Source organism: Phocoena phocoena, chromosome 3, assembly GCF_963924675.1.
Source record: "Phocoena phocoena chromosome 3, mPhoPho1.1, whole genome shotgun sequence".
NCBI classification, from domain to species: domain Eukaryota; kingdom Metazoa; phylum Chordata; class Mammalia; order Artiodactyla; family Phocoenidae; genus Phocoena; species Phocoena phocoena.
In genome coordinates, this window is record NC_089221.1 from 43578654 (window position 1) to 43603791 (window position 25138).

The window sequence follows — 25138 nt, forward strand, 5'->3', positions numbered from 1 at the left end:
TTATACAGGGGTGTTTCGTTTTGTTTTGATTTATTGCTTTGACCTCTTAGCTATACACTTAGTGATCTCTTAGGGCCTGAGCTTTTGTTAGTGTGGTAATCTTTTGAATAATTCTTAAATATTCTAATTCTCCCCTTTCCTGACACAAACGGAAGGACTGCATTTCTCTATCCCCTTTGAAGTTAGGCATGCCCATATGACTTAATTTGGCAAATAAAATGTGAGAGGAAGTAATGAGACTCACCTCTGATTTTCTCTATTTTGGTGATGAAGGAAGTACAAGTTGAAATGGAATCTACATCAGCCAACTCTGCCAGTTGGAAACAGGACATGTATCGTGAATGAGAAAAAAAATTGTGTTAGCCAATGAGATTTTGGGGTTTATTACTAAAGCAGAGGCTAAGCTATCCCAGCTAGTCTAGGTAGTGTAGGGCCAGGTATCTACTTGTGGATGGACATGGATTCAGAAGTAGCCAGGTGACACAGCTGAACAGCCTAACTGATACTTACAAAGAATGATTCTTCAAAGATAAAAATAGCCCACAAAAAAAAAAAAAAAAAGGAAGAAAGAAAGAAAGAAAAAAGAAAAGAAACCCTTCAGAATCTATGTCCTGAGAGCTCTTCCATTTGCACCAGGATTTGCTCTGCCTCTAGCTACTGTCTAGCTTGGGAGGTTGATCCATAGGCTTTCCCTTTTATAATCCCCGATTCAGATAACTATCATTAGCAAAATGAGACTGTGGACTACTAACTTCTTCTATTATCACTTCTTACATCTCTCTACCTTGCCAACTCCCTATCTCTCTACTTCCTTCCCTTCCTTCTTTCCTAAAAAAAAAAAATTAGCTGAATGAGTGGCTAAGCATGTTCTAGGTATTGTACACATTTCTAGAAGTGCAAAGCCAAATAACTGTGATTTGGCCTCAGAGGAGCTCTATTTAGTTAATGGCACAGTCTGACCTCCCTAAATAAATAATACTAACATAAAATGGTAATGTTATACTTGAGATATTTGCTGAATAACATGCAGGCTTGGAAATAACATGGAGTGACTATGATCTTATATGGCTAAACCTTGAACTTTCAATCCAAACAATACACAAACATCTTAGTAGGGAGATCTGCAGTTAGTAGTAGTCTTTCAAAGTTTGCTATGCCATAAGTATGGGAATGTCTTGAGTAGGCAGAGACCTTTATTTTGAAACAGAAAAAAGAATGATTAAATATGCAGAGTATTTGAGGAATGTATAAGGAATGTCTATTTCATTCTGTTAGGGCAGGATGTAGACCTTTCCAACTCACATGATCTTCTCAGTATCAGAACAATCAATCATATCTGAAAGTGACAATAGGTGGAAATAATCAAATAACAAAGAAGATACATAAACATTGTTAAGTGATTTGGGCTCTAGCCAGGAGTTAACAATGTTAGAAAATACTTTGCAGATGATTATACACTTAAAAGCCATAAACACTGACTGATTAAAGAAATTTACTAATTTAATTTTAATTAAGTTTTGTTAGTCCAAAGTAGAATTGCAATAAATGTAAAAAACATGTGCTTTCTTTTTTATTCAGCAAAGCATACATTTTTTAAAAACATAAAATCATTCAAAAAAACCAGCAAACATGCCACCAAACACAGCTAAGTTTCCCTGATGATAACATGTTGTGACTTTTTATTTTGGCATGTAGAGGTCATGGAAACTCACAATATATGCACAAAGATTCTAAGTGCTTATTTGGAACAAAGGATTTTGAGTTGTAAAACCATGAATGGCTTATAGAATGCAATTTACTAAATTAGTCTTTGTTCTTACAAAGTGATCTTATCCTTTGACAGGTGAAAATATATATAATCTACATTTTTACAATCAGTGACCCACAGTCACTGATTAATTTTCATCATTGGTGGAACTGGCAGAGTTTTCACTCTCTTCAGCTGGTGGGCTGTGTCCCCGCTGGCTTGGAATAGCAGGAAGCACTCGGTTTGTCCATAGAGGTTCTCCAGATAGAACTGGGAGGAAAGAATAGAATGAAAAACTTTCAAGGTTTGCATCTCTCAGAGTCTCACAAGGAATGATGGCAGTAGAACTGTGTTATTTCTGAAGGAATGGAGGCCCTTCTAAGAAACTTTTCTTGGGGAGAGCTAAACTGCAGGAGAAAGCCGTATCTATCTATCTATTCAGGCTTACCGCATGTAGTCAGGGATGCCAAATATGCACAAATACAAGGTGGGGCCAAGTTTGATCAAAACATGATCAGGCTGTTGGTGCCTAGCAGAGCCTTCTTTTCCTAGGGTGGTGTAGCCCTTGATGGCCAGGTCAGCACAAGGCTCTAAATAAGCCCCAAGACGTTTGTACTGTGCTTTTATGCAAAAGTCAAAAGGTTCTCAGGTTTCTTTTAGGAAAAGCACTGTACCTTTCCACTTCTTTTTCATAGAGCTACAGTTATCAAAGATCTTTATCTTCCCGTCTCCTTAAATTTAATTGTGAAAAGCCCCTGGGTTCTGCCAAAGAAAATCCCATTACTTTGGCTTCTCCAAGCCACACCAGGATTCAAGGCTGAGTGTTAGATGTCTTTGTGACTACATTTAGATGAGTGTTAGATGTTTTGGTGACTACAAAGACAATTAGATGTCTTTGTGACTACGTTTCTGCTTAAAGACAAGGTCAGACTTGAATTTCATTCAATGATTGAATTCACACCATCCAAAACTCTCCCTTTAGACAAATTAGTAAGGGCAAAGGAAATAATCTGTCAAGGCAGAGATCTTGGTTTGTGCTACTAACTCTGTGTGTGACCTTGGACAAATCTCTACCTCTCCTTTCCCTTATCTGAAAGAAGACAGGGTTGTACCTAAAGGGTTCTAGAACTCTTGCTTTGTCCCATCTGAACTGTAGCCTGGGGCATAAAAAATATATTGGATATTTACTCTGTGCAAACAGCTGCAAAGGGTTTTATGTACATTATCTCATTTAATCCTCTCAACAGTCTTATCAGGTTGAACTACTCTTATAAGCTAAGTGAAGAAACTGAAGTACAGAAAGGTTAAGGAACTTGTCTTAAATAGGGCAGCTTCTAAATCATCTAACCTCTGCAATTAAGAAGATGTGGGGAGAGAGCGAGAGAGAGCGAGAGCGAGAGCGAGAGAGAGAGAGAGAGAGAGAGAGAGAGAGAGAGAGAGAGAGAGAGAGTGTGTATGTGCACACAAGTGCTTGAGTACATGTTATAAAAGAGTGGGTTGGGATAGGAAGAACAGGAAGGAAGGAAATTAAAATCCAGTGAGTAGGGGCTTTCCTGGTGGTGCAGTGGTTGAGAGTCCGCCTGCCAATGCAGGGGACATGGGTTCGAGCCCTGGTCTGGGAGGATCCCACATGCTGCGGAGCAACTGGGCCCGTGCGCCACAGCTGCTGAGCCTGCGCTCTAGAGCCCGCGAGCCACAACTACTGAGCTCACGTGCCACGACTAGTGAAGCCCACGTGCCTAGAGCCCATGCTCCGCAACAAGAGAAGCCACTGCAATGAGAAGCCTGTGCACCACAATGAAGAGTAGCCCCCGCTCGCCGCAACCAGAGAAAAAGCCCGAGCACAGCAACGAAGACCCTACCCAGCCAAAAAAAAAAAAAAAAATCCAATAAGTATCACCTGTTTCATGTGACAGCTGACTCGGTATCCTGTAATTCTGCTTCTGGCTCTGCTACTTACTACCTAAATAACGGGCAAGTTATGTGACCTCTCTGAACTCAGTTTTCTCATCTCTACTGCCTCAGAGTACAGATATAAGGATTTACAATCTCCAAATTTCTAGGCATGGGGCTCAGGAATCCCCTATATAACAAGCACCCCAGATAATACTTAGGCACAGGCAAACCTGATCACTTGGTGAATAGAATATATTAACAGTTTATATTGTGAGAAGTTTTGCATAAAATAACGCTAACAGTAAAACTGATGAACAGCATCTACTTGATTATTCCTTTCTGCTTAGGAATGCATTAGCCTGTGAGTGCAGAGGTAAGACACATTTCTATCTGTCCAATATAGTAAGGAAAACAATGTCAGGAAGCCAGTCTTAAGAGAAGAATTTTTAAAGCATTAAAGACATTAAATAGTACATAGCAAAATAAACGTCTGTTATTGTTTTTATAGTCCAAACACAAAAATTCCTCAAGGGAGGGAGTATTTTTTTAAACAAGCATTACCATGTTGGATGAAGCTTTGAAGACCGTCTCTATTTTATTTTCCTGTAATTTACAGGGTTGGGCACCTGATGCTCTCTTGAAAAAAATGAAAATAAACCAAAATAACATTTAGTCCTGTCTAGACGTGTTAACAGTGTTAACCTTTGCAAAGGAAGCCGAGGAAAATTCAAAATACTTACATTTTTGGTCTGGTAGGGGAGCCAGGTTGTTCCGGGTGAAAGGAAGATCCCAGATTTTAGGTCTGTTTGGGGAGAGATGCTGAAAATTTTGTCCTGGGGACAAACATATTTGCATCAATCATATGAGACTCAACCAAGGGCAAATTATAAAATCCAATGGATAAAAGAATCATAAAGGTTGTTATAGATCATGAAATTTATGATGTTAACAACAACAACAACAAAATACTAATAGCTCTACCATATTGTTTCTGTCACATTCCAGTCACTGTTTACATGAAAGGAAAAGGTATCAGAAATCATTTCTTGAGTAAACTATTTAAATACAATTTTATGAACAAGCACAGTTGGCCACGCACTCTACAAAACTTAAAAGTTTGAGAAATAACATAGGGTATTAGTGTATCACATATTGGTCAATCTGGGTTGAATGAGTGGGTGATGAGTAGAATATATTCTTCGAGAGCTGTGTTTCTTACTCCTGTCTGCGCAGAGAAATTATCTGAGGAGTTAAAAAAAGATGCTGCTCTGGCTAAACACCACACCAAATAAATGAGTATCTCTGGGGCTGGGATAGGATGCCAGATTTTTGTCAGCTCCCAGGTGATTCTGTTGTGAATCCAGGATTGAGACACACTGATCTAGAAGATGGGAGCTGAGTGAAAGCACTTGGGAGATCCGGATGATCTAATTTAGATGACCAGTAGAGTTATGCTGGAGCTATGCATAACAGCTCTTAAATTTTCAGGAATTTTGTGAGCTGGTTTACATCATACTTGGTGGCTTGACGTCAGCCATGGTGGGAATATTTACATCAGGGAAATCAGCAAGTACGGATTTTTCTCTGAAGAGCCACCTATTAAACATTTATTAGCACATGACTGATTACAAGAGATGGATGTTCCAAACACCTGAAAATAGAAGGGACTACACAAAAGTTAAGTTCATTTAACAAGTTGACCGAATGGTATAATAAATAGGAGTTTGGGCTCTGGGGTCAGACAGGATTAGGCTTAATTCCCAACTCGGCCAAGTGATGTTCTGTCTCTAAATCTTAATTTCCTCACATGTAAAATGCTGAAAATAATTTTATCTGTCTTTTTCAGCTGTCATAAAGATTCGGAGAACAAAGGTAAAGCATTTAGCTTACAGAGCAAACAATAAACATTAGCAATTATTACAGTGTTATTCTGTGGCATGTTTAACATGATCTCCTGGACAGTGGGGCCTGTATTCATTTGATCTTTTGTTTAGTAGTCTAGTAGGAACCAGAATCACTACAGCAACACTCATAGGGTTTAAGTCTTCCGTTTGGGTAAAGCAGTCCTTAGAACAGGGGAAAAAAATCATTAGCCATGATCCACCTCCCATCTGCTTCAGTGAGTCCAGTGGTAGATTTGTAGGGGCAGTCATCTGAGCAGTGTCATTTGATGTCATTTGATGAATAGTAAGCAAAATTTCTAGTCTCCTTGGTGGACATTTTGCCATTATATTTTTATTCCTTTGAACTTTGAAGGTTAAATAACCTCACAAGCCATTATTTAAAAGAAAACATTCCTAAGTAGAATTACAATAAAACCCATATCAGCTCATACCTGATTATTCATCCATGAACACTTGAGCAGAAATTTGCAAAACCAAAAATGAGATAATGATAATTATGGATAATGCATATTGAGCACTTACTATTGTCAAGGACTGGACTAACTGCTGTAGGCATAATCTCATTTAATCCTAACAATCACCTTCCCTTGTGAGATAGATACTATTATCATCCCCATTTTACAAATGAGGACACTGCAGCTTGGAGAAGTTCTAAATTGTCTGCAAGATCACATGATGGGAAGTGTCCCCCAGGCTCTGGACCTAAAATCCACACTATCCTGCCTCCTTAGGGGCCAGAGCAATATTGATAGGATGGGAGAAGTGGCAGAGAAGGACTTCAGCAGTGATTTGGGAGGAGGTGGGAGGAGAGTTAAACTTTTTTCCACACTGGCATTTTGCTCAGTTTTGAAGGACAAGGCAGAATGTGCATAGTCCAAAGTTCTCTTATCTGGGCTGTAGGCACCTTCAGGGAGTGTCCAGCCTGTGGGGACAGGGTTGAGGACCACTGTCTTAGAATAAAAAGGCAGGAAGCGTTTTCATCGTTAAATGAGGAAACAGAAGTGAATGAAGATTAATAATAATTCAGCACTCATCTATTGCAAACTCACTGTATTCCAGAGCCTAGAGTACAAACAGAAGGCAAGGTGCTCAGGAGGGGCTGATGGGAAGAGAGACAGGTAAAGCTGTACTTTTGAAGGCCATGAGTAGTGCTGTGAGGGTATCAGAGGTCAGTGTGTCTTGAATCCCATAGACCTCGCTTGTACATCTGCTCTGCTACTTCCTAGCTAGCTCTGTGACCTTAGGTCAGTGGGCTAACCACTCTACTCCTCAATTTCTTCATCTCTAAAATGGGGATAAAAATTCCTCTCCTGCAGTGCTGTTGAAGGGGAAGTATGTGGTTCACTGCCCCAGAGGAGGCTTAATAAGGCAGAGATATTCTTTTATGATGGATAGTGAAAATGGGTCACACCTCCTACAGCAGTCAGGGTAACTTCTACATAGGAGGAAGTTTTGGGCTGGTTCTTAAAAGATTGTAGGAATCTGTCAAGCACACAGTGGATAAAAATAACATGGGCAAAGATGTCATAGAGTAAAAAGGTATGTAGTTGTATAGGAACTGAGAGATATTCAAGGAACTGTTCAAGGGGGTGGGGGGTGGGAGGAAAGGATTTGAGACGGGAGGTGCAGAAGTTGAGAATGGGAAGTGAGGCCAGACCATGTTGGGAGGACTTTGTTTGCAAGCTAAAAATCTGGCCTTCATCCTGTTAAGATGCAAGCTTCTGATGGGTTTAAACAGAGGTGGTCACAGCATCAGACCTACCTACTACCAGACCTGAGGAGGAGAGCGTGTTGTTGCTAGGATACTCTAGAAAATTCTGGAGAAGAAAGTTCTCTCTTGAGGGAGAAAGGAAGCAAACACTTTGTTAGTTTCCTTGTGATAGCCTGCAAATAACCAGGCTGGTAGCAAACACCACAGAGCTTTCTGTTCAATTTTCTCTGAAAGCTGCTCTCAATGAATTAAGCTGATGTGCTCCAAATTCCCTCATTAAGTTAAGTGCCTCATCCCGCATCTCTCTCCATCTAGCCCAGTGACAGGTCTCAATAAATGTTAAGCAATAATCATTACAGCTAAATGTTCAGGGCTGCTGATGTAAGCACAGGACATTAGCTGCCTGGAATTCAAACGGTAGCAATCACTGCTAGCCCATATTATTTCTACTAAACCCAGGGTGGGAAAAGAGAAAATCCAAAGTAAAGGGACCATCCAAGTTCAAGTCAGTGGTGCTGTGGTATGATTTATAGTATCCAAATGCTTTGCTACTTTAGGTTTCAAATCAAGTATGGGAGCTCAGTGTAGAAATCTACTGAGTTTCAACCTGCCTAGAGTAACAACTTGAACCCCTTAAGTGAACCCTCCCAACTGTACTCTGGAAGCTTCAGCAGTTCTAAAAACAACACCTCAAATTGGGTTAAAAAACATTCACAAAAATGAAATCTATAAGGCAGAGAGAAATCTTTTTATTTTGGGGAGTACAGTGTAATTTCTAAGAAAATCACATTGTAGGTAATCTGGTAAGCATACTAACAAACTGGACTTTGAGACTTAAAGAGAGAAATATGTACATTGCCATGGGATAACTTCCTATTTAGGAGGTCTGGGTTCAAGTTCTGAATATGTCCTTAGTGACATATTCAGAACAATTAGTTGTAAGACTGAGCAGATTCTAGGCCATGTAAATTATAACTGGAAAGGTCCTCATGAAACAAAATGGTCCCAGACTCTGTATCCAGAGGGTAGGAAAACTGTAGCCGAGAGAGATGACATGTCTTGCCTTATCAATCAGGGCTCATTCAGGAAAACAGAGACTCCTTTAGGCCTTGAAACAGAGGGAATTTCATACAGAAAGGTGGTTATACTGGTTGGTGGAAAAGGTGAGAAGCCAGAGGACAGGGTAGAAGGACAATCCAGAGATTAACCACAGCAGGAAGATGCAACCACTTCTAGGCTGGAGTGATAAGGGGAAGAGTTGGTATCACCAAGGCTCAGAAGCTAGTGGGAGCCAGAACCACAGAGTGAGGGGCTTTGTGGAGGAAGTGGGAGGAATTGGAAGCCCTGTTGGAGAATCCATAGGAAGCAGAGGGACACTGTGTAGAGCTACACCTGTTTTCCTCTTTCTCCTGCTCTTACTCTATTGCCAGTGCCTCTTGGTACTTGGCCAAAAGTACCTGGAAGCAGCTGCAAGGGAGCCTGGGAAGTGTAGTTTCCTGAGATACAAAGTAGAGCTGGAGGGAAGAGACTAGATCCGAGAGCAAAAAGGCAGCTGACTAGCACATTTACTTAAATGTCATCATCTTTTAAACAAAGGTCATCTGTAGCTTGTCTCTAAGGCATAGTGCTTAGCGTAGGGCCTGGCACATAGCTAAAAAAAAAAAAAAACCCACAAATGTGTATGTGTGTATAGTACTATGCTCAATCACTGTTCTAAGTATTTTATATGCATCAATTTGTTTAATCTTAACAGCAACTCACAGCCCTACATGTTAGGTATTTCCTCCCATTTTTGACATGAGGAAACAACGGCTCAGAGAGATTCAGTAACAGCAAGTAAATGAGAGAGTCAGAATTTGAACCCAGATAGTGTGACTTTAGAATCCCTCTCTTGGGGCAATTCCCTGGCAGTCCAGTGGTTAGAAGCTGGCTCTTTCACTGCCATGGTCCCAGGTTTGATTCCTGGTCAGGGAACTAAATCCCATAAGCCGTGTGGTGCAGCCAAAAAAACGAATCCCTTTCTTAACCACTGGATGCGCTGCCTCTTCATAAATCAGGATAATAGACATTATCCTTTAGAGACATTATCCATTAAAGAATGAGTGAAAGAACTAAGGTCCTTTCCGTTTAAAACTCTTATGATTTTGTATCTAAACATGAGAAGAAAATCAATTTAAAGTGAGTTGTATAATCAGTTTAGCAAATCCATGTACCTTAAAGTTCATTTATAGGCTGAAGATTCTTGGGAGTTTATCTTGTCATGACTCAGTTACTTAGAATGGCTCCTAGTTATTATCAGCATTCAAAAACATTGGTTGTTGGGGCTTCCCTGGTGGCGCAGTGGTTGAGAATGTGCCTGCTAATGCAGGGGACACAGGTTCGAGCCCTGGTCTGGGAAGATCCCACATGCCGCGGAGCAACTAGGCCCGTGAGCCACAACTACTGAGCCTGCGCGTCTGGAGCCTGTGCTCCGCAACAAGAGAGGCCGCGATAGTGAGAGGCCCGCGCACCGCGATGAAGAGTGGCCCCCGCTTGACACAACTAGAGAAAGCCCTCGCACAGAAACAAAGACGCAACACAGCAAAAATAAATTAATTAATTAATAAACTCCTACCCCCAACATCTACAAAAAAAAAATTGGTTGAAAAAAATAAATGCTTTGGTACAGACATGGCTAATTATTTGACATTCCCTTGGAGAACTCTGCTTCTCCTTTTCTGCCCCATAGGACTTTTCAAGTTACTTCACTGGAAAAGTGAAACAAATCCTCAAACCAATTTATTGAATTTCCTTTTATTTTAAATAATATAGAAGGTTTTAGATGGCACATGTGACACAATCTACTAGTTCTCTATCCAATATCTATTCTCTTTTTCCTCCTAGAAACAAAAATCCAATTTTGGAGGGACGGTCATGTGCCCAGTTAAAAGGATCCAATTCCCAGTCTCCTGTGCAGATAGGCATGATCATGTGACTAAAGTTCTGGCCAAAGAAATGGAAGCAGACTGTGGAATTTATGGGAGATAACTTATTAATGGGAGCTAATTCAGCTGGCGGACATCCATTTCCGCCCCACCCCCCTTCCTTCCTCCTGCTCTGTCAGACATTATGAAATGTGCAATGATCCAAAGGATGAAAGGCATAGGTTAAGTTGTAGAGCGTACAGATGGAAGGAGCCTGGGTCTCTGGTGATCACGGATTCACCAAGCACCTGGGAACCATCACCTTCGACTACTTTCATATGAGAGCAATAAACTTCTATGCTGTTTAAGCCACTGTTACTTTGGATTTCTGTTACAGGCAGATGAACCCAATCCTAACTGATATAGAAAAGACAGCCCAAGGCTGTCCTGGGAACAGAAAAGGAACAAGACTTTCACAAATTTCAAAAAATTTTCATAAAGAAGATATTAGCCAAGACAGGACTAACTCCAGAAAGCAGGCTGAGTCAAGGCCCTGGAGGCCACCAAACACAGCAGATCAATATCTTTTCTTCCTCACCCTTCTGCAGAATACAAGGAAAAACTACCCACGCTTCAGTGCTTAGTGGAGGAAGTAAAATCTTGAGGAAAGTTTTTCTCAGGAAATAGCCTTCATGTGTTTATTCCTATCTATCCTGTGCTTAAAAACATATAAATATGTATGAGGGAAGCCATACTCTACCTCACAGGTTTCAGACATCAGGTACATGAAGATGAGTGAGGAGAGCCAGACTCATGCTGCATATTAAATGGGAAGGAATATTCCTTATTTCCAAAGATATACTGTGCTCCTCTACTTCTTAAAATATACATAGCCCCCTTGGGCTTTCATTTTTCTACTTCTGAAAGAAATATGGTTCAAGCAATATATCATTTTTCCTCTTAACCCTACTATAAGAAAAACAACAACAGAAACTTGTTGATAAAGAACAACTGACACTCCACAGACAGATACTGGAGAGTGGTGCAAACTGGGTTGAACTGGGGACAGTGATGTCCAAGTGATGTCTATGGGGATAGTGGTTACTCAGATCCAGGCAATTATTGCCAAGTGAAATTTGGGTTCAGTGTTGCCAGACTTTTCAACTTCTCAAGAGAAGCTAGAGTTTTAAATTTTTACGTCAAACTTCATGATTTTTAAATACTAGTAATTAATTCACTTGATTACTGCATTAGTAATGAACTGATTTTGGAAGTTGTTTTGCAGCCTCTGCTTTATTAGAACGATAGTTCTTAGTCTCTGGTATACATCAGAATCACCTGGGGGCCGTTAACAAAGAAATAAAAATTTTAGTGTGATACATTTGTTTAACACAAATGTTAAATGGGAAAATGGTACGTATATATTGCTTGCATGTGTATAAAAATATAGATTCTTTAGTGTGATACACTTATTTAAAATGTATATATACATATATATTTAAATATGTATAAAATATCTCTGGAAGGTAAACAAAAAATTAATAACATAGCTTTGGATGAGGGGCACTCAGTAGCTGGGGCAAGAGGCAGGAGGGAGAATTGCCACGTAACCCTTTGGTGTGTATGGAGACCTGAGCCACACATGTGTGAATGTGTTCTCTTTCTACGTGTATACATAGAAGGCATTGCCATTTTCCCTTTTGCCTCACCAAGATCTTGGTTCAGTAGTCCTGGAGTGGTCATCGAACACATGATTTAAAAACAAACAATCACACAAACAAATCAACCTCTCATAGGTGATACTGCCAAGTATCCCTGCTTAAGAATACTTGCTAGTGGAAATAGTAATATTCCTGCTCTAATCTGCCAGTCACCACACATATCTGCTACGATGAGATAAGATGAGAAGGCACATATTTTTACTTGATGATTGCTCTCGAGGTGGAAAAGCAGACTGTTTCCATAGCCTGGAAATCCTGAATCCAGTACACTCAAGGGAAAAAGGTAGCCTAATCACCCATTTCCATTCTGACCCTGTCCTCTAGGCCACCTACTGTCACTCCAGTTCCTAACCCAGGACTACATAACACATTTCTTGTATAGAATCTGTCACAAATGAGAAAGAAGGAAGCAGGGACATTACCTGATGAAGGATTATGTAGATGAGGAAGATGCGGCGGCCCTGACACCTCCTGGTGACTGGATCTGCTGGTAAGCAACCTGTCTAGCAGCTTATCAGAAGAAGACACAGTCCAAGCTTTATAGAACACCTGGTTATCTAGCAATACCTGGCAGCCAGTTCTGTTATTCAATAAATCCTGCTCACTTCGGCTTTTCTGAGATTGCTGGGCAGCATGATGAGTACCAGAGCTCAGGCCAGCATGGGAAGTGGCCCCCTGGGGGGCTGTCAGGAAGTTATGGCCTAGGGTGATGGGTGGGAGACTCTGCGTTCTGATTGGCGGAAGTCCTTTATGGGCCAGAGGCTTCTTTTCTGGCAAGTGATATTTTGAATTCTCTGAGGTCCTCTTCTTAAAGTCAACCATAGCCACCTGATCACCAGGCTGTTCTTGGCAGTTGGTATCCATGTTGCTGTCAAAGGTGGTGATGATGTCATCAACTTCCGAGGTGGGCTCCGCCCTGTGCCAGTCCCTGCAGTGATCTTTCCGATAGGCCCTCTGCTCTTCTTTTTTGTTCCTGCAGAAGATTTGACTGAGCATGCTGAATCGTCCCTCCTTCTTCTGGGGTCTACTCTTCTGGGAAGGAAGGGGTCGAGTAGGCTCTGTTCTATGGGAATATAAAATAACAAGGATGCTATGTGAGGGCAGGAAGTGCAGACACCAGCAGTAACCACACAACAGACCTCCCTCTATTCCATCCACCTGAGCAGGTTGTCTGAGATCATCCATAGACACTCGAAGCCCTCTTAAGTCAAAGGTGATGTGCAAGAGCTACTCACAACCTCCTTGGCCATCCCCTTCCTTGCCACGGTCAGTTCTCTGTCCAGTTAGAACATTTCTTAGTTAGATTTCACCTGCTCCCTCAGGAACTATCCTTTCAAAATTTGTTTTCTCCCAGGGATCAAGTAAGCTGAAAATACCTCAAAGTATTACTGTTCTCACTTCTTAAGGTCAGTAGGAGTGCAAGCTTTATGTCAAAGAGATGAAGGCCAAATGTGGAGTACATTTGGCCTTCAGGCTTCAACTAGCAGCAGCAGGGTGGAGGTTGCAGATGTCAGGGGAGTGTGATTTTAGGCTTTCTCTGAAAGGGATCCCAGGAGATCTGGGCAGAGCTCTGATAGGAAGCCCGCCCATTTTACGCTGTTTGTGTGTTGTTTCTTGTTGAGCTTTTGCTAAATTTCCTATTGAAAAAGTGTACTAAAGGAAGCCGAGGAGAGAAGCTTTTGTCTGGGCTTCAGCTGCAGAAGAGGAAGTGTGTATTCCAGAGGTTGGGCGTGGCAGGAGAGGAAAATGAGCAATGCCCAATGAGCAGGCAATTTCTAAAGGAAAAAACGGTCAGCAGCTGTCCGGCTGGCTCTTCCTGTGTGGAGAGTTTCCCTGAGGCACTATTCTGTTTTTGTTCCTTGGAAAATTCTGTGTTGTTCTCTTCTGAGGCCACAATTGATTTAATGCTTTCTGTGGTATGAGTTAACGATGAAACCTGACTGTGTTCATGCCCTAAAAGCCAGATTGCAACATTACTCTTTGGAGTGAGATATTGTAATATGTAATTTGAAAAAATCACCCCTCATTTTGGCTGCATATAATGAATGGTTTTTGTTTTTGTTTTTTTTTCTGCAGGTCACACAGTGTATAATTGAATCTTTATTCCTGTGATATATTTTTATCCTCCTTTCACCTTCCAATAGGCTTTTTGAAATATTAAACACAACTTCTGGACTCCTGATACTACCAGAGAGAATCCCAGGAGATCTCTAGCATTCTTTCAAGTTTCCCCATACAGAATATACCCCTGTGCTAACTGATGCTACTTCAGCATCTTCTATAAACAATCTCCTCCTCCTCTTAAGGTTGTGATTTTGGTCAGTGGGTCTCAAAGTATGGTCCACTGAACCTGGAGGTGAGGGCCCTGATAGTCTTCAGAAGTTTCTGAGGTTTAACCTATATTCATAATAATATCACTTCTAACCGGTGTTTTGGTTTTTTGGTTTTTTTTTTTGCAGCGGAGCACAGGCTCCAGACGCGCAGGCTCAGAGGCCATGGCTCATGGGCCCAGCCGCTTCACGGCATGTGGGATCCTCCTGGACCGGGGCACGAACCCATGTCCTCTGCATCGGCAGGCGGACTCTCAACCACTGCGCCACCAGGGAAGCCCCTCACCAGTGTTTTTTCCACTGGTCTGCTTTTTACACCAAGGGTGCAAGAGAGCAAGTGGGTGAAACTGTGGGCTCCTTGGCACATATCAAGGTAGTAACAACAATAGACTTTCATTAAAAAAATTGCCATTAAACTTAATAATGTCCAGTAAATGTTATTAATTTTACTAAATATTGATCCTTGAGATACATTTTTTCGATAAAATAGGAATTACTCATAAACAATTCTACTATATACTGAAGTACAATGGTTGTTTTGAGGTAAAACATTTGTGCCGTTGTTTGAGTTGCTAGCTGAACTAGACACTTTTTTCATGAAACATGATTTTTATGGCTTATAGACAAGCTGTGGTTATTTGGAGTTGGGCATTTGATTTCTCAAAAATGAACAAAGTGAGCCTGTCATTTCAAGGTAAACAATTGACATTAATTGTTGCCAATGACAAAAATCTAGCTTTCAAGCAAAAATTAGAATTTTGGAAAATTTGTATGCACACTGTGAGCTTGACAGCTTCCTGATACATAGAGGCTTTTCTGATGAGATCAGTGGTGATATTAACAAATGTGATTTTTTTTCTGGTATTGTATAATGAAATGTACTATTTGGAAGATATTCATAACTAAGTAAACCAATATTTTCCAAATGACCAATGCAAGATATTATAAAATCATGTATAGATGTAAGACACATTTAAAGTGCTAGAGAGATGAATGGATTTTAATGTAACAGAATTCAAAAACTTCACTGATATGGTGACAGAGTCCACATTGCCACTAAGCTTTAGGAAACTACTACTTGTCAAGTTTTGGCGTAGTATCAAAGGAAAAGTATCCACAGTTATCTGAAAAGGCTCTTGAAATACTCCTCCCTTTTTCACCTACATATCTATGTGAGGCCAGATTGTTTTCATACACTTCAGTCAAAACAACCATATTGCAATGGGTTGAATGCAGAAGCTGATGTGGGAATGCAGCTCTATTTTATTAAGCTTCTATAAAGATATCAAAGAGATTCAAAGAGCAAAGTAGAACAAAACTGCTCTTCTCATTACATTTTTTTGGTTTGTTTTGAAGAATGGGTTATTTTTTAACTAAAAATATGGTATTAATGTGAACTTGTAAATGTAATGGGTTATTACTTTAATAACAAAATATTTTTTCAAAAGTTTCTCAGTTTTAATTTCTAATGCCATAAATATTGATAGGTGTAACTCACATAAACAAAAGCTCTTTAGGGTCCTCCATAATTTTTGAGAGTGTAAAAGGGTCCTGAGAACAAAAAGTTGGAGAAACGCTGATTTAGGCAAAAGAGCAACTAAGGGTATATGGCATACTCTAGGGCCTGCGTGCCAGAACTACTGAGCCCACGTGCTGCAACTACTGAAGCCCACGCGCCTAGAACCCATGCTCCGCAACAAGAAAAGCCACTGCAGTGAGAAGCCCGCGCACCGCAACAAAGAGTAGTCCCCACTCGCCGCAACTACAGAAAGCCTACGCGCAGCAACGAAGACTCAATGCAGCCATAAATAAATAAATAAATAAATAAATAGTATATGGCATAAAGGGACGAGGAAAGGGAGAAAAAGGAAAGAAGAGATTAGAGTTCAGCGAATATTAGGCTGATGGATTCATGCTTACTACTATCATTTTGCTCCACAGCGTCAAAGACATGTCATTACATGTTAGATAACGGCAAACACGATTATTAAGTTATTGCTGATTTTCTGCTAGTTTTGGCAGTTTAAACAATTTCATCCAATTTTATAAATCTTTGAAAGGAAGAAAAAATGAGTGCCTCCTGGTGCGCTCACCTGCTCTCTTGGGAGAGGAGCTTGACACAGGCCGTGTGACCGCAGTACAGGGCATAGGCCAGGGGTGTGCTCTCACTGATGTCTCGCAGGTTGCTGTCTATGCCCAGCTCCAGCAGTGACTGCACACAGTCTGCCTTTCCTGCAGCTGCAGCCCAGTGCAGAGGTGTCCTGGGGGACCACAGGGGAACAGCATAAGTGTCTGAGCACATGAATGGTACAGGTTACTTAGCTGGCAACAGCACCTGCTTGAAGTTGGGTCATGGCAGGAAAGACTTGTTGCTATTTACAGTGTGGAAATGGTATGTATTAAATGGGGCTTCAAGATGATGGTGTATGTGTGTAAGGGCCTCTCCTCTAATTCTGATATTCTGTGGCCTTCCACCTGCTTTGGTCTTTCTGAGAATTTCCTAGAAGAGGAAGTAGTGGGTCAAAGGGTATGAACAATCATAAGGCTCTTTATACATAGTGCCAAACTGCCTTCCAAAAAAACTGGCTCAATCTCTCCTCCTACTAGCTGTGTCCCTACTCCTTCCCAATATTGTATTATCACCATCTTTAAAGACTTTTGCCAACTTGGTAGGCAACATGGTACTTCAGTGTTGTTTTCTTCTGCATTTCTTTAATTAATAGTGGGGAAGAACTTTTGAGATATATGTTTATTTGCCATTTGAGTTTCTTCATTGAAATGATTCTTAATGCCCTATGCCCATTTTTCTATTAGATTATTAGTTTTTCTTACTAATTTATATGGGTTTTTAAAATATTTAAGGTATCAATTTTTTTCTAGGTTATGTTTATGAAAACATTTTCTCTAATTTGTTACTTAGCTTTTAATTTTTTTTTTTTTTTTTTTTTTTGCGGTACGTGGGCCTCTCACTGTTGTGGCCTCTCCCGTTGCGGAGCACAGGCTCTGGATGTGCAGGCTCAGCGGCCATGGCTCACGGGCCCAGCTGCTCCGCGGCATGTGGGGTCTTCCTGGACCAGGGCACGAACCTGCGTCCCCTGCATCGGCAGGCAGACTCACAACCACTGCGCCACCAGGGAAGCCCTTAGCTTTTAATTTTTTAGTGATTTTCCATAAAAAATTTTAAGGAATAATCACATTTATTTACCTCTTCATTTTTGGTTTGTTTCATGATTTTATGTTTTAGAAAGTCCTTCATCAGCCAGAAGGTGGATGAATATTCATCAGTATTTAAACCTTGTTAAATGGCAAAACTATTATTTTCTTAAGGAAGAAAAAAAAAAGCCTGAGACTGGAAGAAAATATTTGCAAACTGCACATTCGACAAAGAATTTGTATTCAGAATATGTAAAGTATTCCAAAACTGAATAAAAAAATACACACGCCAATTAAAATAAATTAGCAAAAGATCTGAACACTTTATCAAAGAAGATGCGTAAATGGTAAATAAGCACATAAAAACGTGCTCAATAACATTTGTCATTAGAGAAATCCAAATTAAAACACAATGGGATACAACTACATATTTATTTAAATGGCTAAAATTAAGAAAAAATAAAAAGAATGTATATACAGTATGTGTCTGTGTGTGTGTCTGTGTGTGTGTGTGTGTGTGTGTGTGTGTGTGTGTGTGTGTGTATAACTGAGTCACTGCTGTACAGCAGAGATTGGTACAACGTTGTAAATCAACTATACTTCAATTGAAAAAAAAATTGGAAAAAAAGAACCCCAAACCTGGCAATACCAAAGGCTGATGAAGATTCAGGGTAACCTGAACTTTTATACATTTTTGGTGGGAATACAAAATGGAAACAGTCACACCAGAAAATAGTTTGTCAGTTCCTTCTAAAGTTAAACATACTTACCATATGACCAAGCAATCTCACTTCTAGATATATAGCTAAAGAAATGAAAATTTATGTTCACACAAAAACTTATACACAAATGTTTATAGCAGCGTTATCCATAATTGCCTAAAACTGTAAACAACCCAATGTCCTTCAATGGGTGAAGACAAACTATAGTTCATCCACAAAATTGAATCCTACTCAGCAATAAAAAGAACAGCCTACTGATATATAGAACATAGATGAATCTCAAGTCATTCTACCAAGTGAAAACAACCAATGTCAAAAGATTACATACTGTATATTTCCATTTATATAACATTCTGGAAAAGGCAAAACCCAAGAGACAGAACTAATCAGTGGCTGCCAGAGCTTAGAGATGGGGGAGGCCTTGACTACAAAAGGACAACCTGAGTTGATGCTGGAGGTGACAGAATTGTCTTGAATCTTGCTTGTGATGGTAACATGAATCTATGCATGTGTTAAAATTCATAAAACTACACATCAATAAAAAGTAAATTTTACTGAATGTAAATAAAAAGGAAACCAATATTTTCTTCTAGATTTATCTGGATTGAAAAAAAAACTGCACGTGTGTCTGTATGTGTATTTTGATATGTGTGGTGAGGCCTGGAGCCAGTCTGACCATTTTTCCAGTTACATAGCCAACTTTTCTCAACACCATTTATTAGTGCAGTGGGATCATATTTTGAGATCCTGACGTATATAGTTACTTTTCTACCCTTCCTCTTTCCTCATTTAAGGATATGGTTGATTTTATGCTCAACCTCAGGGGAGGGATATAGCAGGCTGGATAAGAGAAATAGTCAGTGTCTTTCTGCTTCCAAAAGCCAAGCCCAGAACTGAGAGCAGATTTGGAGTAAATTAGCTCCCCAGCTGTAGAAAGAACTATCAAGGCAGATGGGACAAGAAGGTGATAAGAACATAAAGGACCACTGGACCCAAGAGCAAAGGGGACCCAAACCTTGCTTCCTTGGCAGAGATGCTGGGAAATGGGTGGTGGGGGATGTCTGTGTGGTGTGCCTGGGCAGTGGGACCCTGGGAGGCTAAGGAGGGGCACAGTGAAAGAGGACATTCCTGTGAATGGGGTTTCCCGTGAAGAGAGTGGCTACTCTTCCTGTCACTCTGGGAAAGGATCAGTCCTGAGGCAGGAAAGGAGGGCATGGAAGGCCTCTTCTTGGCTTTACTCTGGGGCTTGACCGCTGGCAGAAGGCCACCCCTGGGAGAGCCAAGAGGTCTCTCAGACATGGAGGCAGCCTGCGGGCCGGGCATCTGTGAAGGGGCTTGGGTCTTAGTATTTGGAGAGTAGCCATGTCCACAGTGCGACCACAGTCCCCATGGTAAATCGTGTCCTCTGTCAATCAAGCATCCTTTTCCTCATGTTATGATATGGGTAGAAATTTGAGAACCCTTAATAGGAGCGTATATTTTTTCAACACAGTCATCAATCACACTGCCTATTTGAACATGTAGCAGATATGATTCATTCCATTCTGTGTGAGTGAGGACTCCAAACAATATTTATTATGAAACAAGATGAGGCATCAGCCATATTATGCCTTCCTGCTTAGAGAATATATTGCCCATAAATTCAGTAGATGGAGGGCTGGATATCAATGCAGTCAGGTTTACCAACACGTGACAATTCTCTCTGGAGCATTGTGAAATACTCCTTCACAACAATTGCTAAGAGTGACTGTTTTAATTCTTCTGGCCATCAACATGGAAGAAGTCCAGAAGGACACAGGGAAAAATATTATTTTGCAGAGAAACAGGAGAAGCATAGATAACTTCTAACTAATACACATAGAGCCTTCGTGGGCAATATGTAGCATCCAGTTTCAGGTTATCTAAGCTGTAGTTCCTTTCTTATCTCTAAGCTTCAGGATAGTCCTACAAACATAGCAGACTGGACTCAGCTAGCACAGTGAGGAGCTGGAGAATCAGGGCCCATGATTCAGAAGAAATTCATCAGAGACAAGCAGTGGGCGATGAGGTGGTCTCTGAAGGGCAGGAGATGATGGGTACAAGAAAGCAGTGTTGGCTGGAGTGTCAGAAGCCAAGGAACGATTTATGGAACATGCAAACATTCTCTAGATAATTCCCAGATATGTGTAGGTAGGAGAGTTTGATAAAAGACTCTCCCTCCTGAAAATAAATGACTTGGGTACTAAAGGAAAGTATGACCTCATAGACTGACGAAATTTGGGACATTTAAGCTACATAGGCTATTTATGAGTTATGTGTTCTGTGCCATCAATCTTAGGCTAGTACCACCGTGTTTTAAACGTCATAGATTTATGATGTGTTTTAATATCTAGGAGGACTAGTTTCCCCATATTTTCCCTCATCCTCGTTTTTTTTTTTTAAATCATTGCCTTATTTTTCTTCTCTTTCCTCAAAAACTGTCTCTCCACTGGGGGAAAAAAAAAGAAGGAAAGCAAAGTCACAATTGTTGCAAATGCGTTAAGTACTTAAACCTATGAAAATTTTGAAAAATTCTATACTAATACAAGCTTACAGTTTCAATGTGAAGGCACAGCTACACAATGCAGGATGCAGAAACTGAAACAAAATGAAGGGCAGGATTTGATTAGTGCATGCAACACATGAGCTGAACTTTGGAGCAGGAACTAGACCTTTCTTGAGATTTTACTTCACTTTGAACCCTTGTAGGACCCAATCTTTTGCATTTTCTTTCTGCCCTTGGTTTTTCTTTCTTCCCTGAGGCTGGGGGAACTAAATTTTCTCTGCTAAGCATGTGATAATGCAAAGTGGGAACTACTCTATTCAGAGCTGGTTCTACAAGTATTCTGAAGTAGGCAAACTGTTTTCTAGCCCTCTTTTCCTAGATGTGTTCTTTTCTTCTCTTTTTGGATCATTCACCTTTTCTCCTCATGTAACTAAGTCCTATTACTCTCTTACCTGCTCAAGTTCAACATCTGCTCTTAGGAAAAGGTCTACTTTCAATGATTTATACCTTAATTTTAATTAAAGTCATCATGTTAACCATCTCCAGCTTCTGAGACTTACTGGAACCCAAGAATTTTTTCCCCCTGTGTTATAAGGATTTCAGATATCAGGAAGTAGGAAGTGCTTCTTGGGGCATCTAAAATCATGATAAGTAGGTGGCTAGATTTGCACTTCAATAGAAAAAGGTAAACAAAACTATACGTAGTGTACAAGCCTTATACTCATTTTCAATAGTCTTATTTGTTGTTATATTATTCTTATATTTCCATTGAGTCTATGCCTAACTGAAAGAAATGTTAGATACACATAGTAATTGAAAAGTTCTAATAGTTGATTATGGATGAAGGGCATGTAGGTAAAAAGCTCTGTTTAGAAGTCAAGGGTACAAGTCTTCATTTAGTTGCTAAATACCTCTGAGGCAAGTCTCTTTACCTTTCTGGACTCAGCTTCCTTTTCTATGCAAATATATCTTTAATTACTGAAGAAACCCAAAGCAGAACCCTGATAAGGTCACATCTAGTTCTGAACACAAAGCCTCTATTATGCTCTTCTCTGGGTAACAAGAGCTTGTTGACTTTATGACATAATCCAGGAACAAAGGAAAAGAATTAAGACACTGTTAAAAACAAAAAGCGCCTATAGCAGGAAGCTGATATACAGAAGGCCTTCTGAGAACACTGAGAACGGTTAGCAAAAAGTGGAAAGTCTGACAGTACTGTACAGTCATGGCGTTTCTCTTCATAACAATGATTTTTCCTGCCCTGACTAAAATAGAGCAGCTTTCATTGTCACAAGCACATGTATAAATATTACTGGCAGTAAGGCTATAGTCATACAGGATAACTCCTTAAACATCTTCTTTATTTTGAGATTAAAATTTGGAAAAGATGACTGGTAGTTCCCCACATTTCTGAGTTGCCATGGATACCTGTCATCCACATCCAGAGCCTGCAGGTTGCACTCAGGGAATCTTGCCAGCTCGTTGATGATGTCACTGAAACCTGCTGCTGCGGCGATGTGCACACACGTCTTCCCACTCTCATCGTCGTAGTTGATTATGGACGGACCATGGTGATGGCTCAGAATGATGGAACACAGAATTCTATTTCCACTCTAGAAAACAGAGTCAAAAAACGCTCATTAGGTACAATCCAGTGCTCTTCCCTGTCTATGCAAATTAAGATAAAAATTCAAAGCAAAAAAATTCAAAACAACAACAACAAAAAATTCATTTTATCAAACCCACAAACAAATTTCCACTTGTCTCAAGTCACTGCAGGGATTTTTGTCTCCTGTAAGAGCCAAATTGTCTTCCATAATCAGTGAACTAAGGAGGACTTAAATACAGGTGTAATTGACTGACATCAGAGCTAGCACAATGGGTGGGCCACCTAGATGACTTCCTCATTAAATATATTCATTTTGTTTCCCCCACTTGCTGTAGAGGTTAACCCCTGAGAAGCTGGCAGAGTTAATTTTAATGTTAACAAAATGACTATGACGAGTACTGACTAGTGACATAATGATGATCAGAATGATCTGGTAATGGTCAAATTGCTATAAATTGCATGTAATCTAATTGTCAAAAATCCTTTGTGAAAAGAAGTGGGTCATAATTTAGTAGCTAATCGATAAAAGAAATAAAAACAAATAAGTATGAAAAGGAAAGAATTTTAGGCAACCATCTAAACTGGGTTCCTCTTTCTGTGTAGGTGTATAATAAGTTTTTATCTTATCATTTTTTTTTTTTTTGGCTCTGTGGGTCTTCATTGCCGTAAATGGGCTTTCTCTAGTTTCCATGAGCGGGGGCTACTCTTCCTCGCAGTGCAGCGCGCGGGCTTCTCATTGCAGTGGCTTATCTTGTTGCAGAGTACGGTCTCTAGGGCGCACAGGCTTCAGTAGTCGTGGCGCATGGGCTTAGTTGCTCTGTGGCATGTGGGACCTTCCAGGGCCAGGGATCGAACCCATGTCCCCTGCATTGGCAGGCGGATTCTCAACCACTGCACCACCAGGGAAGCCCTTATCTTATCTTTGAAGGGAGGCTATTCTACACTCTTTTTAGTAACCTGTCCCAGCCTTAAAAGTCACCAGCTCTTTCTTGAGAGTGTCCTACATCTCTTCAGCTTAAACAAATGAGTAAGTAAATGCTGTGCATGTTACCTTTCATTGGACTGAAAAATACAAAAAACACTGCATAAGCATTTGCAATTTTAGATGACAATAAATCCTCAATGGCCAGTGAGTTCTAGTTTTATCTCACACAGTGGAAAAGTCTTATCTTTCAGATTTCTCCTGATATCTGTGTAAAGATCATAAAACAGTCCAAATAATTCATCAGCATTTTAATTTTCTCAGTGAATCTATAGAGACACTGCATCTCCACGCAGCAGGTCTTACGGGAAGAATGGAGGTCTCTAGGAGGCGTGAGGAGCAGGTTACAGAAACGGCAGAGACACGCTCTAGTTCTGGGGGCCAGGAGCCAGGTCACGTGCCAGGCTCAGGGTCCTGGGCAGAAAGAGTGTTGAACATCTTTTTTTTTTAGCATCTTTATTGGAGTATAATTGCTTTACAATGGTGTGTTAGTTTCTGCTTTATAACAAAGTGAATCAGCTGAGAGTGTTGAACTTTTTTAAAGCTGCAATTCTAATACATTCCAAGTGCTATTCCACAGCCACCTCCTAATAAATTTTCCCATGTAACATTTCTTTTGGCATTCCTCCCACTTTATTATCCCAGTTTATTTGACCCCAGGGCTGTCTTTTAGAACCTCTGAGTCAGTTTGCACAATTCTGTGGAACAGCACCCTTTCATTTTTGCTTTTCCTCTTCCTTTCCCTCCCCTCTCCCTGTTTGCACTGAGGACTCTCCGGATATCCCGTTACTCAGCGTGGCTTCACAGGGAACCATCACAGTGAACCCTCGAGTGTGCTCCCACTGTATCAGGGGACCGCAGCTGATACAAGTTCTGCAACCTCTTGCAGGACCAAAGGCTCAGGGCACTCAAAGCTCTCAACTGTGAGCCCCAGCAAGAGTGCTGAGTGGGTTTTAAATGTTACAACCAGGGCCAGCTACATAATTTGTGGGGCCCAGGGGAAATGTGGAGCCCCCTGCTCACATGGCAGAGGAATAATGTATTCCCTTCTTCTATGGTGTCTCTCTGGACCTGTCATTGCGATTTTTATTTGCTATTTAGTGTCACACTCCCTTGGGCTGGGCATGCTCATGGTGACTGCAAACCCTCACAGGTGCCTAGGGCCCCATCTTGCAACTCAGTACATGCTCAATCCTGACCCTCCCTGAGTCTGTGCCCAGACCCCTGCCAGGGGACTGAGGAGCTGGGGCCTGAGCATCTGTCCCAGGGCAGCAGGGAGGTGGGACTGTGTGAGCTGAGGCTCCAGTGTCCTATTAGACTTAACATACAAAACACAGATTCAACGACAGAATTACTGAGAATTTTCAGATGGCCACAGAGCATTATACCTGGAGCACAGAGCTCCCTGCTGAGTGTGGGGCATCTGTGGCTTTACTGGTCACACACCCATAAAGTGGGTCCTGCCTGCAACCTTTTTCCTTTTTTCCTTCTCACCTTCCCCCTTACATCCTCTTTCTCCCTCCATTCTTCCTTTGTCTCACAATGACTTAAATAATTCAGATCAATGACTTTAGTTCTATGGCATGCCTGTCATCAAAAGGTGGCTACAGTGAACACATGTAAGCTTTCATGCCTGCTTTACCAGCTTTTCTAAGGTTCTTTCACCTGATGTTACGTAAACATATTTTGAGGGGTCTGAAATACGGTATATTTAAAACAATCAAGAGACCCCTCTCCCCTTTTAAGAAGCACTAGCCATTGGAGAAGGAAAACAGAAGCAAAAAAGAGTGTCCACTCAATGAATTGATTTTGTTTATGGTTTCCTGGAAGAGCAAAGGAATTCAGGTTGCCACAGTGATTCAAACAGCAAAACACTCTGTCACGGTTCTCCTTCTGTGTGGGATGGAGTGTCAAGCACAGATGGAAAAAACAAAAC

At 40.8% G+C, this 25138-nt stretch overlaps 1 protein-coding gene across 2 annotated transcripts in view; it reads right to left on the reverse strand.

The window, feature by feature from the left end:
* Window positions 1-1556: 1556 nt before the first annotated feature.
* The window catches only part of ANKRD55 (ankyrin repeat domain 55), a 100957-nt gene continuing 77375 nt past the window's right edge, over window positions 1557-25138 (reverse strand). Inside the window, exons 6-10 of one of the 2 annotated variants that reach the window (XM_065874730.1) lie at window positions 22040-22224; window positions 16306-16473; window positions 12305-12945; window positions 4384-4476; window positions 1557-2017 (exon numbers count right to left, since the gene is read on the reverse strand). In XM_065874730.1, the coding sequence (XP_065730802.1) occupies window positions 1896-2017; window positions 4384-4476; window positions 12305-12945; window positions 16306-16473; window positions 22040-22224 (1209 nt within the window). In that variant the 3' untranslated portion in view covers window positions 1557-1895. The remainder of the gene's footprint in view (window positions 2018-4383; window positions 4477-12304; window positions 12946-16305; window positions 16474-22039; window positions 22225-25138) is intronic. The other variant, XM_065874729.1, reaches the window with a different exon arrangement.